The following is a 16,109-nucleotide window of genomic DNA, read 5'->3' as shown; positions in this document are numbered from 1 at the left end:
GGGTGTCGGCAACAGTTTTTCCCATTCCAGATCTTTCGAGTTCACAATTTTTTCCATTTTTCGCCAAATCATCACAAAGCAAATCGCCCAAAGCCCAAATAGTCTGAGATGTCCTGAATTACGGTTGTTTTGCCCGAAGCCTGTTCTCCAGACGGAGATTCGCCCGAAGCGAAAGACGATTCGCCCGATGATACTAATCAATGATATTAGGGACCTAAAGCAAGGACGACGACGACGGCTACGACAACGTTGTCTAAAAATCTGCTTGGAAAGTGTGAATGCACAATCCAAGAATAAAATTGATGAGAACGGTGTGGTTATTCAGAGAGAAAATTGAAAATTCATCATCATGTGCTCTCGTCCTCCACATGACCTCAAATTTGATCATTTCACGTCGTAGTCAAGACAGGAAAAGTTTAAGGTAAAGTCACTGCTTACGAGCCACAAGGCCCACAGGCTAGCGCTTATCTCCGGTTTCCTTAGCATGAAGCGACTAGGAGTATTTATACTCCCCCCTGGATGGGATGCTAGTCCAACGCAGGGTTACCCCCAGCATTTTGCCGGTGCCCGTTTATACACCTGGGTCCCAAAAACACAACACAACGTCCCCGGCCAGGACCCGAACCCGGACCACTCGATCCGGAGTCGAGCACTCTAACCATGAGGCCACCGTGCCTCTTAAAGAATGGCAAAGAAATGTATCAATATGTAAAACGCACTTCCAGGGCGTGCAAAGCTATTGTTTTTGCCTACTGAATATGCAAATTTGTGGCGTTCTCGTTATTAACAACCTTAGGCCAAGGAACGTGAATGTCGCTTATTATAACATTATAATATTCTAACCCAAACCTATTTTAGTTTTTTCTCTTTGGTTTGTTCTTATTATAATATATTATGTAATAATTTGTCAATAATTGTTGCCTGTAGGTTGACTTGTTGAGAATTTTGTATACAGGTATTTTGAGAAAGGTTGTCGGAAAAAGTGCACGCGACAATCCTGAAAGGTATTGTGGGTGATTTTAAGTGCGCTGTTTTTCAAAGAAATTTAAAAGAATCGTACGGGAGGCCACTGATATATGTTTGCGAGTGCTGAAGGAAAGTAACAAAAGTAGGTTAGACAGCTACAGTAGTTAGAAACACTGTATTGATCATATCCCATGTTACCTTTCGGGATTGTCGCGTGCACTTTATTCTTGACAAACTTTCTCGAAATAGCTGTAATCTAAATTCTGACTATCTCTCACAGGCTGTTGTAATATTACAAAACTATTGAGCCCTTCAGACCGATGCGCCAGTTCAGCTTAACGGAACGAATAATGGAAAAGCTTGGATTATGCCATGTAACTTCTTAACAATTTGACTCTTCCTTCTTCCTTCCTTTTATGTACTGAGTTAACGAAATATATGGTACACCACTAAAATCAAACCTACGTTGTACCGGCTCTTGCTCAAAATACGTCGTTTAAGCTGAAGCGAAAGGAATAGTCAGTTTGAGATAAAGAAACAAATGCTATCCCATTTTAAAGAGGTGTTTTAACACAGCGCGAATCGCCAAAATCGAGCATGAACGAGCGCGATGCGTGAGGCGACATGGAGGGTAGACAACGATCTTGCATCATTCTCGTGTCCGACGATTCGCAATTGGTTAAATGTTTCTTATCATGCCATGACATAACATTCGTATGTGATTTTTATTTAGTTTTGTCTTTCTTCTTTCCTTTTAGATGTCGATGAGTGCATTTTGGGATACCATATGTGTGATCACATTTGCCACCACACTGCAGGCAGTTTTAGATGCAGCTGTCAATCGAGATTCAGGCTAATGGCGGATCTCACAACTTGCACGGATAATTTAATTCGCTACTTGCACAACTCCCATAATACACCTCTTTTACCCCCAAAAATCTGCATGGGCATTGTTTTCGACTTCTCTTGGAACATTTTCATGTCCCAGGAGAAACTGCAAACAATGATTATGCAAACGTTTTGGGGGGTAATAAAGGTGTATTATGGGATTGTGCAAGTAGTGAATTGGAACATTCAAAGTGCTACTATGACCGAAACAAATCAATTTTTCTTTTTCTTTGGATTTCAGAACTATGTTAACTAAACACTAAGTGACCCAAGTTTTAAGCCTTGTTTTCAAAAAGACAGTGTTTATTTTAAATGGAATTTTCCCATTTAGTGTCCATGATTACTAACTCTAAAATCTTGAGAGAGCTGGATCAAAGAGAAAATGACGTCAAAGACTCAATGAATGCAAAGCGTGTGTACGCGGCCTGAATTAACATGCAACACGGGAGTTTCGGGGTTTTAGACTTTTAAACTAGTGTTTTGCATATATAATAAGCTGCATTTACACGATAAATTTTAAGCTTGTGAGTAAATGACGTCTCATTCTCTAGATCCAACTCTCTTCGGTCGAGTCGGTCAGTTTTGAACGTGAGTAACGGCGACCACGAAATCCAGATTTTACACTCATGGAAAACAGCCTTTGGATAAAAATCAAAGCTCACTGAGCTTGAAAATTTAGCCAGTCAGGTGTTAATCAAACACACTTTCAAAATCAGAAAAAAAAGGAAGTGAGTTTTTGATCATAGTAGCACTCAAGTGAATGGGTTTTTGTGAGGAGATACGTAAAGCGAAGGTTACTCGATTGATTAACAGAATGGCGCATTTTTTTGTTTAATTGACTTAATGGCTGACTGGCTTGCTGATTTCCTGTGACTGGATAAATGAGTGTATGGTTAGATGACAGGCTTAACTAAATTAATTATTGGTCTTTTTGACCCAGATATTGACAATTGCACAGATCTTCTTCATGGCTGTTTGCAACTTTGTAACAACACCGAAGGAAGTTACAACTTTTTCTGCTTAAAAGGCTTCTTCTTGCAAAAAGACAACAAAACTTGCGTTGGTACGTTTTGGTGAATTAAACACGTTTTTTTGGCTTATCGTTCTCCTTTAGTGAACGGCTTTTGAAGCCACAGGTAGCCACTCCGATCGTTGGTGATTTTAGTGGTGGCTTTCGACTTTTCTAGTTGATCCGTATAGGTATGGCTTTTAATACCGGTTGAACGAAGCACTGATTCAGTGCCTGAGCGAGGGGCGTAAATGGTTCACCGTGGGGCTTTCACTGTTACCAGCGCTTCATAGCACAGGAAACTATGACGTGTAATTGAGTTTTCCCTTATTTTCCACATTCCAGACCACAACGTCATTTTGGACAGCTCCAAGCCGATAACGCTCTCATCCGGATTGTGAGCGTTCGTGGCGATGGCGGGTATCACTGTGTTTATTATTCTTGGAACTGTGATGTGTGTAATACGCTTCAAACGAAAAGTACCATTGCAAAGAGCTCGTTTGGCAGAGGTATGCAATTATCACGACATTAAATACGTTTTCCTTAAAGCATGACAAGTAAGAGATTAATGACCTTTTTCTTGGATTTTCCTGTAATCATAAAAAGTATTCAGTCAATTCTATGTCAGGCTAATGTGCACATTAATGCTTGAAATGTGAAGTAGGGGTACACGTCGTTTGTAAATTCTCTAATTTCTGGGGCCACTTAACAGCTTAGTTGTAGAACAAACTTACCCTTGCAATCTACAACAAGTAGTTTTGAAGGGGTAATCCCCCTCCCCACCCCCACCCGCAAACAAGAGAATAGCAAAGCAAAAAATTAAATGACGGTCATATTGGCATCCCAAGCAAATCCTTAATTGTTGTAGCATATTTCATTTTGACTACTTAACTTTCCCAGACTTCGTTTGTGGCTCAACTTAACACACTTTGTTTTAATGTTTACACCAGGACGAAAAGGAATCACTGTTACCATGGACGGAGTAGCAATTGAGAAACACATGCAACCTTTTGAAGCAAGAGCTATGTCGTCCTTTTTGCATAGTATCGACACCGAAGCTATCGAAAAGGAAACCCTTTTAAAATCGGTGCCCATACCTACAAACAGTAGATATACACAGTTATTACGTCTTTAACAGTGTTTCGTTCCCAGGGTGCTTAATGCCTTGTGCTTTAAAATCGCTTTTCCGAGTGTTTTCGTTTTCGAAGCTTTTTTGTAACATATTTCAAAAAATAAAAATTAATCTACAGATCTGTACCTTCATATTTTTATATTATTTATAACTGACATATTTTTATAACTGAGCATATTTATGATATATCATAAGCAAATGTCTTATCCAATTTTAGACGGTTTCCTTGCTTACTTGACCCATAAAGGGCGCTGTTACACTCGCAATTTTTCGATCAACTTGTCTCTCAATTTTGTTTCGACAAGAGTTCTCACACTGCAAAACTATTCGCTTGACGCTTCCTACACTGGGCAACATTTCTTGCGATTTGTCTCGTTTTTTCGATGATCTCATGAGGTTACAGGGACATTTTACTGGCTGATGACGCAATCCGTTGCGACACAAGTTGTAGGGCAGATTTCACAGCACGCATTGCTTGAAAACTTCGTTGCTAATTTGCGTAAACCAATGCGCAAAGTAGCAGTGGATTCTACTTTCCGCGAGAGGTTCTGCGATTTGGCTCACATCGTTTTTGGCAGTTGTAAATTGTGCAACTTGCAACTTGTCTCGCTATGGCATTTCAAGAGAAGTTGTATGAAAAATCGAAAAATTCAGCAGAGCCCTATTATAACTTAAACATTCGGTTGCGTTACATGACCCGGATATCCAAATACCATCAGTTTGACCCTTGCGACGGAAATGTTCTAAATTAAAGGCCATAGTATAGGCTGCCTGTAGCCTTTCGTTCCCGTGAGGCTCAAACCAACACTTTCAACCAACTGTACTATTTGGAAGGATTGAATCTATCCCAACTGTTTCACATAACATCAAATGTTATGGTACCAAATGAAACACCAATCATTTCTTAACAAGATGCACTCATTAATGTGACATAAAAGTTTACCATAGCAACGAAAAAGCCTTCTAAAAAAGTGCCGTATATTTTGTCTTCAAAAGCTTACATCTCAGAAACGAACTTGGTGACCCCCATTTGATATTGCTGTAAAGTGCCTAGCAGGCTAAGACAAAACTCTGCAGAGGTATAAAAAATTATCTTGAGCGGATTCAGAGCCACCTTAAAATTCTCCAGTTGCGAAGGTGGCTATGAATCTGCTGCAGAGAATTGTTTCTAACTTTGCAGCGGATTTGTTAGTTCCCCAACTATTATTCCAGGGATCATTGAACTACTTTCGAATGCAAACTCATCCTTTCAATTTGCTTAGAAACACCACCGATAGTTCGAGGGAGTAAGCCCTATAAAGAACTTGGAAGTTTATTAAGAAAAGAAAAACGTCTTCTTTAATGCTGATGATTTCATTCATTTGTTACGTAGAAGAACGGGAAAAAAATTTCACCCGTCGTTTCCCTTCTATATGTTGCAAATGTCACATCTCTTTTCCTTATGACGGTGAAAGCCTGAGCAAATTTTTTTTTCTTCTTTTCTTTCGAAACTGGCTTACACTCCTACAACAAAAATAGTTTCAAAGAACTAAGTAAAACATAATTTTTAGCAACTCAACTATAGCACTATGATTTTGATCGCCATTGGAGACACACTGCCTTTTGAAGTTATATGAGAAACGAAGTATCAAAATAACGGGTAAAACTAGTATTTTACTATAGATCTAAGCTTTTGTCATAATTTCAATTACAATAATCTCAGTCTATTGGTTTAATTAACGCAGTAAACTTCTACTAAACCTTTGGAGCTTGTTCTACTGGCATAATCATGATTGTTAACCCGTTATACTTTTTTTTTTACAAGTTCGGCAATCACTGAAGCGTCAGGCTCCGCCAGGTAGTCCTCTAGCATCTTAGACATCGATTCTGGAAAAAGAAAAAGGAAAAAAACAAAAACAGCTCTAAATATAGCTGGTTCTTTCGAGCATAAACAATGCGCCGATGCGAATGGCTACGTGCGGGACGATCCTGTCTTCGAATTCCTTACAAAAGATGACGCTTAGAGATCTATGGGAGAGCGGAAACACCAAAAGAGACATCACGAGGTGATAGAATGAGCCATCTTCACCAGTTAACAAAAAGCGAGAAAAGGCTCAACGAAAACAGTTTGTCCACCAATGTGAAATGTATCCTTTATGCTACTGTGTATGTGTGATAGGCATGTGGAAATTACATTTGTGACAAAAGCGTGTTAGAGGAAATTTTGAATTGTTTACACTACGAAGCTACAATCTCAGACAAAACTGTTGGGAAGGCTAGCACTTTTGGCATCTCCATTGCTTCTCTGCCCTCCCCCCTCACTCAATGTTTTACAAAACTGAACGGCTTTGGTGGGAAATTGTTAAATTACCTTCCAACATTGAATAGGGGAGGGGTCTATATAAGAAAAGGTGAAACTATTTCTTTTGCGTTTTAACAGAAGCGGGTTGAAGTACATACAGCTATGGTGCGGTTCATTTACATAACCTTCCCAACTACTTTTGTCTATTGTAGCTGCTCGTTATCATGCCATCTTAGGCCTATTTGATTCCTATCGTCAGTGTTCCAGTTTGAAAGTATTCTTGTTTTCTGAGTTAAACTCGAACTTCACCTACCAATTTTTGAAAATTCCAGCGTGACATCATCGCCAACCAGCACAAATGGCGCCCAGTGTTTTATAGCGCAATACTGCTTTGACTCTCGGAAAGATTTCATTGCTTGTTGAAGAGCTACACTTGCGCTTTTTCCATCTACCAGGTGCTGGTAGAATCTCCTCATGAACAGCAACGTTACCTCGTCATCAATTGCCCAGAGTGAAACCAAAACAGACCGAGCACCAGCACACAGGAAAGCCCTTGCAATTCCCACCACTCCCTCAGAGTTCACTTCTCCCCGGCCACTGTGACAACAGCTCAGCACAACTAGTCTTGCTCGAAGAGAAATTCTCTGAACATCCGACATTTTCAAAATGAAGTCTTCCTCTTTGGGGATTGGCGATTTCCGTTCGGTATTTGGGGCTAAGGCAATTTCTCCCGTTTCTTGACATCCATGTGCTGCAATGTGAACTAAAGCAACTGATTTCATACATTTCAGCACCTCAGATTTCGTGGCACGTTTTCCAGTCAGTGGTGTTGTCTGCAGAAGTTGTCCAATCATCTCCACTTCTTGTTTTGCGCAAGGAAGCTGTTCCAAAATGGGCTCCCCTTTCTTGTTAGTAACTTCCTTCAACCACGGATCACCTACAAGCAGTGCTCCAGTCTTACTGTGGAAGTCTTCAGGTGCACCAACGATCACATTAAAAGCGGTCAACGAGGGAACGGTGCGGATCCTGATAGATTCACTCAATGCAGAATATGGAGCCAAGCAAAATGGTCCATCGGGAACAACGATTAACTCATTTCCTTGGAGCAAGTCTGCAATTGGCCCGAGTAAGACATCATACAACGGTTGTAAAGAGTTAACGGAGGATGAAGATGGTAGACGTGTTTCCTCACTAATAGGTTTTTCGCTGCAAGACAGGTCCCTGCGTAGTGGATCCAAAGAACGATTCTCGCATCTGATACCATCCCCTACGCCGATCCCTTTCAAAATAGTTTCCATCTTAAAATCAGCACTTCCATTCGCGATTTCGTTTTGTCGAAAGCTGATCTTGCTGTCTTTTCTTAGCACCCAAAACGTGATCTTGTTCTCGTCAAGTGCCACAAAAACGGCTTGTGAAGGTAAATGCTCCAAGCCAGCGGTAAGAGTTTGATTCGGAGCATATGCAGAAAATGACTGATAGTGAATGCCGTATTGATCTTTCAAAATATCCATCAAAGCCTGTGCTCGACCTTTTTCAGCAGCATACAAAGCTTCTTCAATCTCTCCATTCTTCAAAAGTGTCCTCCACAGAGCAGTGTATGAAACGCTTTTAGAATCACGAAAACTTATTTTCCATTCATCTTCTGACTTTAGACTATGCCTCGTTTCATCAAAATGTTTTATACTTAAACGATAACAATTGAGTGCATTAGTCAAGGAACCCAACAATTCATGATCATAACCTTGCAAATACCACGCGATTCCTTCTCCTAGACAGGTCTCAATTTCCTTGAAAATACTACGACTGTGTTCATGGTACTCAATGGCTTGTTTAAAATTACCTAGACTACGATAGGCATTTCCCAGATATGCATAGGCTGATCCCTCCCCAGCCCTGTCCCCTACTTCTTTAGTACGACTAAGACATTTTTCGTTGTACTCAATGGCTTGTTTAAAATTACCTAGACTAAGATAGGCATTTCCCAGATTTCCATAGGCTGATCCCTCCCGAGCCCTATCGCCTACTTCTTTTGCAATACTAAGATCTTTTTCGTAGTACTCAATGGCTTGTTTAAAATTACCTAGACTATGATAGGCATTTCCCAGATTTCCATAGGCTGATCCCTCCCGAGCCCTATCGCCTACTTCTTTTGCAATACTAAGATCTTTTTCGTAGTACTCAATGGCTTGTTTAAAATTACCTAGACTATGATAGGCATTTCCCAGCTTTCCATAGGCTGATCCCTGCCCAGCCCTATTACCTACTTCTTTTGCAAAACTAAGATGTTTTTCGGAGTACTCAATGGCTTGTTTAAAATTACCTAGACTAAAATAGGCATCTCCCAGATTTCCATAGGTTTTTCCCTCCCCAGACCTATCCCCTACTTCTTTTGCAATACTAAGATTTTTTTTGTAGTACTCAATGGCTTGTTTAAAATTACCTAGACTATGATAGGCATTTCCCAGATTTCCATAGGCTGATCCCTCCCCAGCCCTATTCCCTACTTCTTTTGCAATAGTTAGACTTTTTTCGCAGTACTCAATGGCTTGTTTAAAATTACCTAGCGTAAGATAGGCACTTCCCAGATTTCCATAGGCTGATCCCTCCCCAGCCCTATTACCTACTTCTTTTGCAATACTAAGACCCTTTTCGTAGTACTCTATAGCTTGTTTAAAATTACCTAGACTGAAATAGGCAATTCCCAGATTTCCATAGGCTGATCCCTCTCCATCCCTATTACCTACTTCTTTAGCAATACTAAGATCTTTTTCGTAGTACTCCATGGCTTGTTTAAAATTACCTAAACTAAGATACGCATTTCCCAGATTTCCACAGGCTGATCCCTCTCCATCCCTATTACCGACTTCTTTAGCAATACTAAGATGTTTTTCGTAGTACTCAATGGCTTTTTTAAAATTACCTAGACTAAGATAGGCATTTCCCAGATTTCCATAGGCTGATCCCTCCTCAGCCCTATTACCTACTTCTTTTGCAATACTAAGATGTTTTTCGGAGTACTTAATGGCTTGTTTAAAATTACCTAGACTAAAATAGGCATTTCCAAGATTTCCATAGGCTGATCCCTCCACAGCCCTATTACCAATTTCTTTTGCAATACTAAGCTGTTTTTCGTAGTACTCAATGGCTTGTTTAAAATTACCTAGATTTTTATAGGCAATTCCCAGATTTCCATAGGCTGATCCCTCCCCAGCCCTGCAGCCTATTTCTATGAAAATATGTAATGCTTGTGCATAATGTTTTATGGCCTGTTGATAATCAGGTAGGTTGAAGTATGCACCGCCGAGATGAAAATGAGCCCTTCCTTCAAGATTCCTGTCTTCTGCACTTATCGCAATGGCAAGCTCTAGCATTCGCTGCTCTACAGCTTCTAACTTCCCATCTACCATTCTTCAAGAACTAAGTGACAATTAAGCCTTTTTCGATGAGATGATCCAATGTCAAATCAAGGATGAAGCTGGAAGGAAAGAAAGGTAAAGACGCTTGATGTTTAATCTGCTTTTAAAGTAATAAAAGATTATGGAATATCATGTATATATTCTGTGTTACCAAGTCATTTTCTCGCAACGGTGAAATCGACGGTACTGAAAATTGTCTATTGCTGTTCATTACGTATCTTACCACTCAGTCCTTTTTTTAAAGTTTTTAAACCACTGTAGAATTTTTCCATGGGGATTTTTAACTCCGTAAACTTATACCCTTGCCAATTTATCCTCGCTTATTCTCCCAATAAAAGTTTTAAGCCGAATCTGAGAACCTCTTTCGGCCCTTAAGGTGGCCGAACACAGTTTTCGCGCGCTCTTGCTGACGCAATGCAACAATCATTTTATTTGCTCAATGCTTCCGCTATCTGTACTATTTTCCTTATAATTGAACAAAGTGTTTTGATGGTTTAAGTCTTTTATGAGAAATGTATGTTAGAAAAGGTAACGATACAAAGAACTCCGCAATTCGCAGATGTTTCTTTGTTGTCGAAAGAACCCAGCCAAATGTAGTACATGCATAAGGTAAAAAGTTGCGATTAAATGTGGAATAGCTTTCTCCGAAATACGCCTATTTCTCGAGAACCACAAGTTAGAATTTAACTCAATTTGGCACGGAAATACTCTACAAAATAAATAACTGAAGTATTGAAAAGAAATTGAACTTTAACACAGGAAATTGTAGATCTCTCAGTCAAATTATTATTAAAATAGTGTTAAGTTGTTAACTTAATTTCCTAAGTGCGGGGTATCCAGTATCTCTCTCTTACGCTGGCCATTGTTAGGCCAACTCCCCCATGGAGTGTAGTTACATGGGCACGTTGCACAATCTTCGCCGCAAGTAGAGCCGTGTCCGGCAGGTACACAGGATACTCGCCTTGGATACGTCCTCGGCATTCGAGCACACCCTCTTCATTCGGTTGCAGGTTCAGCTGCTCTTGGTCTTGCTCGAAACTGACGTTGTTGAATCCTTGCTTCTGGGCTTTCTTGACTAAGAACGTCTCATGCCTAAGGACCTCGGCTGTGCTCAGTAGACCCTTGGCTTTACTGGTGGAGTTCCGAGAATTGCGCAAGAATCTCGCTACCCAAGCACCAATTCTCAATGCTTTGCGCAAGTCAAACTTCTCAAGGACGACTTCGAGGTCACTCTTGCCTTCTACTCCCACTGCGAATAACTCTTGTTGCACCTTTCTTTCTGCTAAACTCTCTGGGGAAGGTTTTGTTACGACTTCAGGTGGCCAATTGGCTGGATCTGTAAGCCAGGTGGGTCCATTCCACCACAGCTGCTCTCCAGTTACACTACCACCACGACTTCCCAGGTCGGCTGGATTGTCTGCTGATGGAACATGATGCCATACCACGTTTGGAAGGGTCTGAATCTTCTTTACGCGATTCGAGACGAGCTGACGGTATTCTCCCCGATCTCCAATCCAATGTAGGGCTACTGAGCTGTCAAGCCAGCAATGAAGAGTAGTCGCAAGAGGAAGTCCTTCCAATGCTTGGCGTACATTGCTGGCCAAATTCACTGCCATGTGTCCTGACACAAGTTCTGGGCGAGGAATTGTTAGACCTTTTTTTGGCAAGACGAGACTTCAAAGTAACCAAACCTTACGACACCCCTGATGCTTGCGTCACCACGGCGTAGACTGAGGCACACACTCCGCGGCCACTGGCGTCACCAAATGCGTGGAGTTCAATCTTATCGGTCTCTTGCTGGTGGAGAGGAATACTGCGTTTCACCGACACTTCGTCCGGTAGGCTCTTTTCCCACTTTCTCCACTGGTTTGCTACTGCTCTGACAACGGAGCGTTCCAAGCGTTCTTTTGGATACAGGATTCTCGGTAGAGAACTTTTCCCTCGAGCATGACTGGTGACACAATTCCAAGCGGGTCGTAGACTTTCGCCAAATTAGCCAGGATACCACGAAACGTCTCTTCGGCTAACTGTTCATGAAAGCTCACATGATGGACACAAACAAGAGCTGAAAAAACTTCATATGGTCAGACGGCCAAATGCGATTGACCCAACACTCATTAGAGCGGCTCAGTTATCGGACATCAAAGTGCTGAACAAACCAAGGGATTTCGTCGTAAAAATGTTCACTCAGCAACGTCTTCTTCCTCCACAGAGTAAAGTTCAAAGGCGATCCTGGTTTTTAATCACATGCTAGACCAATTCATAAACTGGATAAAGTGGATTGGCAAATTGATTGCCAGGACAATGCGTCATTTCTGTCCCGCTGAGTTCAAAGAAGCGACGGTCAAGAGAGTCACAACAGAAGGCTGAGCGAATGTCCACCGATCTAACCAATCCGAATGTAAACAATTGGCGTGACGTCGAATAGCACAAGGATAGCACAGTTTTTCCCGCTCGCTGAATTCTGATTGGTCAGTTTAAATTTCAGTAGCTCTCGCCGTATGCAAGGAGTAGGCGTAACATACAGAACCTGCATGAACTTGCCCTCCCCCAAAGGGTCCCAAAGAAATGAGCTCACGTAAACATGCCTGTTTGTCGGTATTTCAACGTTTTTCTTATTTGTTTTCTTTGAATTTCATTCGCACAAATCCTGTAGCTTTTGTCATGAACAGACCAGTAGCTGGGACCAATTTATCGTTTCACCAGTCAAGGCACAAAGTGAAAGAAAAACGAAGCGTTCGGCGAGAACCACGGTGGTTGTACGGAAGCGTTATAGACTAGATGATAAATGATGAATAATTTTGTGAATTATTTGCAATTCAAATAGAATATCAACATAACCTCTGGTAACCAATATTTCGACATATTAAAATTCAGTCCTAAACAAAAGGCATCATCTCGAGGCTCTGGGTAATAAACTCATACAAATCGTTATTTTTATTCCCCCAGAGCCTCGAGATGATGCCTTTTGTTTAGGACTGAATTTTAATATATCGAAATTAGTCTGTTGTATAAATATTTTTAGCATAACTTGCTTAGTGCTTGCATTTGTTTTGACTTGAAAAAAGTGAATGTAACTGCACTTCTCTCACGATATTTTTATTCGAAAAACCCCGCTGGTAGAAAAGGCCCAAAATTATTTCATTAAGTTCTGAAGGGTGTTGCCTCCTGTTGCATTGCCATAAATGGTTATTTATTCACTGTACAAAATAATTAAAGACTTTAACTATACCTATTTTTTCCTTTTTTAATATTTGTCTGGTCAATAATTAAGAGAAACTTTACTGACGTCTTTGTTTACATTTTGTTGCATTAGCATGTGAGTTTGTTCACAGAAGGCATCCTGTTATTTACAAATTGACTTCCGGCAAAAGGTAAAAGAACATTCTTTGTAAAATTTCGAATTTTTTTCGAAGCATCATTGCTCAGAGATTATATCTGGTATATCTGGTTCAGATTTTCAGAGATAGCTCATTGATTATGCGATGCACTTTTCAATAGGCCATTTCCGAGTTCATGTCTACCTCCTCTTCAAAGCGAGACTAAGTGCGAAGGTTTTGTCATGGTGATTAGTTCTACTTTACATAAGAATGAAAACTAATTTTCATAACAAAACTTCGCACTTAGCCTCGCTTTGAAGAGGAGCCAGGCAAGAACTCGGAAATGGCCTGTTTTGAGTACTTTAGACTATTCTGGGCTGATTGATCAGAAAACGTTAGCCCTGTGCTAATGAGGCAAAAATGTAAACAATAATTTCCCTATAATAAAGCTAGAAAGTGTGCAAAGGAGGGCTCTGTCATGTATTTTTCTCAGGGTGCATTACTCAGACGCCCTTCAGCTTGCAGGGCTGGAGCCCATTCGGGCCCACCAGGAGAGCTTATATATTAACAGAACAGCTATTTCAATCTATTATAAGTAGTCCTTAATTCTTAAAAGATTTTTAGCCTCCAACCAGCTCCATCAAGTAATAGTCCGTACGAGTTAAGAAGGCAGAGGGGGTTGGCTCAGCCGAATGTTAATTAAGACCCTAAGATTTGGAAAATCTTTAATATTAAGAGCTCGAAAGAATAATTTCATTCACTAAAAAAACTTTTAAGCAGATAAAAATACATTGTAATTGTAGTCGCATATTTGATTTTATTGTAAAGAGGCACAATTCAGTTTTTACTGTATTGTTTCTTCCTCACCCCATTAAAACGTAATCTCCTTTATAAAACATACATATTATTCTCCTTTGGGGTTTAAATAGAAACAGGGTTTAACTCAATTCAGACTACTCTTCGCCCAACCCTTTAATTCTTTCGTTGGAAAAAGGCACTTTGCGGATATACTTTAGGAAATAGCCCTCACCACTAGAAATTTCATTTTTGGCAGGTTTGACATAAGTGAATAGTGCTTAGAATCAATTGGGAAGAAAAATGGTGCATTGGACGAGTGCAAAAAGAAAGAGCCACTCTAATCGAGCAGGGGAGTAATAATTTAGTTCTGTGAGCATACAAAGATAAAGTTAAAAGTCCTTTTCTACGAGGGTAACACGTGACAGTTAACTAGAGTTGTTGATAAAGTTGTGGTCCTCGGTCCTCGTTTCTCTGAAAAAAAATCGGAAAGACCTTTCCCCTCGTCTAAAAAGTTGGTCTAGATTTCTAAAACCGTTTTCAAGACAGGAAAAAGTGAATTAATTGCCATATTTTTATGCATTGGACTCAAGCCCTTTCAAGCTTTGTTGTCATTTCGAGCGATGGGGGAGTCTGTATTTTGCGTAGTTAAATGCGCATGCGTAAAGTGAACATTAACGGAGTAAGGCTAAAACAGCACACTAGTAAAGACCTTTTGTGTTTGTGAACTAGACGAAAGACCATTCTAAATGGAATGGCTTGACTGCACACATATTAAACATATTAAACAGAATGAATAATCCCACAATTGAGCGACAATCAACATGTGACACTATAAATAGGTCAACTGAACAAGACTAAGGACGGGTTGGGTGAAAGCTCGCTTAAGGGGCCACATACGAGGAACTCACGTTCCTGCCAATGCCCCTGGGAAGGTCTGAGACAAAGGCCCTAGCATTTCTAGATGGATATTCTCTGAAAAGGGAAGTGGATCACCAGAAACAGGCTTGATGAGTCACAATAGGCAGACGACTCTATACTGCCTCGTCGGTGTGGAGGATGCCAGTGACTGTGTCATAGTTGGAAAGGTTCCACGGCCAGCTTAGTCAGTTCAATTAGCGAGGTAGCGCTCTCAGTGCTATAACTCAATTCAGACTACTCTTCGCCCAGCCCCCCTTTTTATCTGGAAAAAATAATTTTCAGATATACCGCACCACAAGACATTTATCGGGTTTGTCATAAGAGAACATTAGTTGGATTTGATTAGGAATAGTAATGGTGCATTGGGCAAGTAAAAAATGAAAGAGCCACATGGTAATCGAGGGGTATTAATGTTGGTCCGTGAGCTTAGAAATCCGTGTAATTAAATCAAATCAACTGCAAGAAAGAGAACAGGAACTAAATTAAACACAAGTACTTTTAATAATGAGGACCCTTTCAAACATGAATACAATAATTTTACAAATCGCGAAACATTAAGACTTAACCAACCGAGTCTGAAGCGTGTCAATTAACTATTTACAATTTTAAGCCTCATTTGCCTCGTTCCTTGTCAATATAAATTTGAAATAATTAAATTTGTGGGATGTTTCTATTCACTTCTTAATTTGAATTTCAAGAGTGGACAGATTTATACAATAGGACAGTGTGAAGGCCTTTTTGTTAATGTCCAACTAGACCATTTCACAGGCTCTGAGTTTGAATGTGAATGGATAACTTTGCTCAGATAAGACTGCTGACAAGGTCTGTGAGAGAGCAAATCCCAGGCTTTGTGGACCGAAAACCAAGCTCTTCTGCGACCACCTGAAAGTAGGACATAAACTTTAGTCACGGCACAGCACCTTGGACACTTGAACAAGGGAGAGGCCCGAGCTGAAACTGACTCAAAATCTTTTAGAGCACTGATGCTGCTCGATTATCAAAAAAAAGAACCTAAAAGCCATTTTCTCTTCCAAAAAACTGAACTGCACTTTTAAAACATTAACAAGAGAAGAAAAAGCAAAAAAATAATGAAATACGAACAACGACCGACAAGTTAGTGGCAGTGTTCGATTAACGAACGTTCCTCGATCAGCTTCTTAGGCTTATTCCAGGCTTTGCACCCCTAAACCAAAAACTGTCAAGGCATGAAACTTGGCAACCATATAATTTCTTAGTTCAAAACGTTATGGGCAGATCGTTCTTTTTAGAAAACAACGGACAGTAAAACAGTACGTTCGCAAGGTGTGCATACAATGACACTCGCCTCATGTTGTCATAAAGGGCGTCTAACACGATTGTAAATAAGCAATATAATGCTGAG

General features: G+C 40.4%; 4 protein-coding genes across 4 annotated transcripts in view; all 4 read right to left on the bottom strand.

Annotated features, from left to right (window-relative positions):
• Positions 1–4,763: 4,763 nt before the first annotated feature.
• LOC138044749 (tetratricopeptide repeat protein 28-like) lies at positions 4,764–9,645 on the bottom strand. Its single transcript, XM_068891174.1, has 2 exons — positions 6,590–9,645; positions 4,764–5,861 (listed from the first exon to the last, which is right to left on the bottom strand). The coding sequence occupies exons 1-2, from the start codon at positions 9,057–9,059 to the stop codon at positions 5,779–5,781; spliced, it is 2,553 nt and encodes an 850-aa protein (XP_068747275.1). The 5' UTR covers positions 9,060–9,645; the 3' UTR covers positions 4,764–5,778.
• LOC138046704 (G-protein-signaling modulator 2-like) lies at positions 9,077–9,683 on the bottom strand. Its single transcript, XM_068893298.1, has 2 exons — positions 9,257–9,683; positions 9,077–9,153 (listed from the first exon to the last, which is right to left on the bottom strand). Exons 1-2 carry the CDS (start codon positions 9,681–9,683, stop codon positions 9,077–9,079), a joined length of 504 nt encoding a protein of 167 aa, XP_068749399.1.
• An 830-nt stretch (positions 9,684–10,513) lies between these two features.
• Positions 10,514–11,308, bottom strand: LOC138046703 (uncharacterized). The gene has a single exon (XM_068893297.1). The coding sequence runs from the start codon at positions 11,306–11,308 to the stop codon at positions 10,514–10,516; it is 795 nt and encodes a 264-aa protein (XP_068749398.1).
• A 3,902-nt stretch (positions 11,309–15,210) lies between these two features.
• The window catches only part of LOC138046989 (diphosphoinositol polyphosphate phosphohydrolase 1-like), a 61,825-nt gene continuing 60,926 nt past the window's right edge, over positions 15,211–16,109 (bottom strand). The window contains exon 5 of the mRNA XM_068893639.1: positions 15,211–15,610. Coding sequence (XP_068749740.1) covers positions 15,438–15,610 — 173 coding nt within the window. The 3' untranslated portion in view covers positions 15,211–15,437. The remainder of the gene's footprint in view (positions 15,611–16,109) is intronic.

This window comes from Montipora capricornis, chromosome 4 (genome assembly GCF_036669925.1).
Source record: "Montipora capricornis isolate CH-2021 chromosome 4, ASM3666992v2, whole genome shotgun sequence".
NCBI classification, from domain to species: domain Eukaryota; kingdom Metazoa; phylum Cnidaria; class Anthozoa; order Scleractinia; family Acroporidae; genus Montipora; species Montipora capricornis.
The sequence above is the reverse complement of the archived record's forward strand: the minus strand, read 5'-3'. Positions and strand labels throughout refer to the sequence as shown.

What these genes read in the sequence shown, in the direction of transcription:
- LOC138044749 (XM_068891174.1), bottom strand. Translation starts at nt 9,059, where the DNA reads ATGGAGTACTACGAAAAAGATCTTAGTATTGCTAAAGAAGTAGGTAAT. An exon ending in GCTGGAATTTTCAAAAATTG is followed by an intron (nt 5,862 to 6,589) that starts GTAGGTGAAGTT and finishes TTCTTTTTCCAG; the next exon opens with AATCGATGTCTAAGATGCTA.
- LOC138046704 (XM_068893298.1), bottom strand. Translation starts at nt 9,683, where the DNA reads ATGGTAGATGGGAAGTTAGAAGCTGTAGAGCAGCGAATGCTAGAGCTT. An exon ending in TAGTATTGCAAAAGAAGTAG is followed by an intron (nt 9,154 to 9,256) that starts GTAATAGGGCTG and finishes AAAACATCTTAG; the next exon opens with TATTGCTAAAGAAGTCGGTA.
- LOC138046703 (XM_068893297.1), bottom strand. Translation starts at nt 11,308, where the DNA reads ATGGCAGTGAATTTGGCCAGCAATGTACGCCAAGCATTGGAAGGACTT.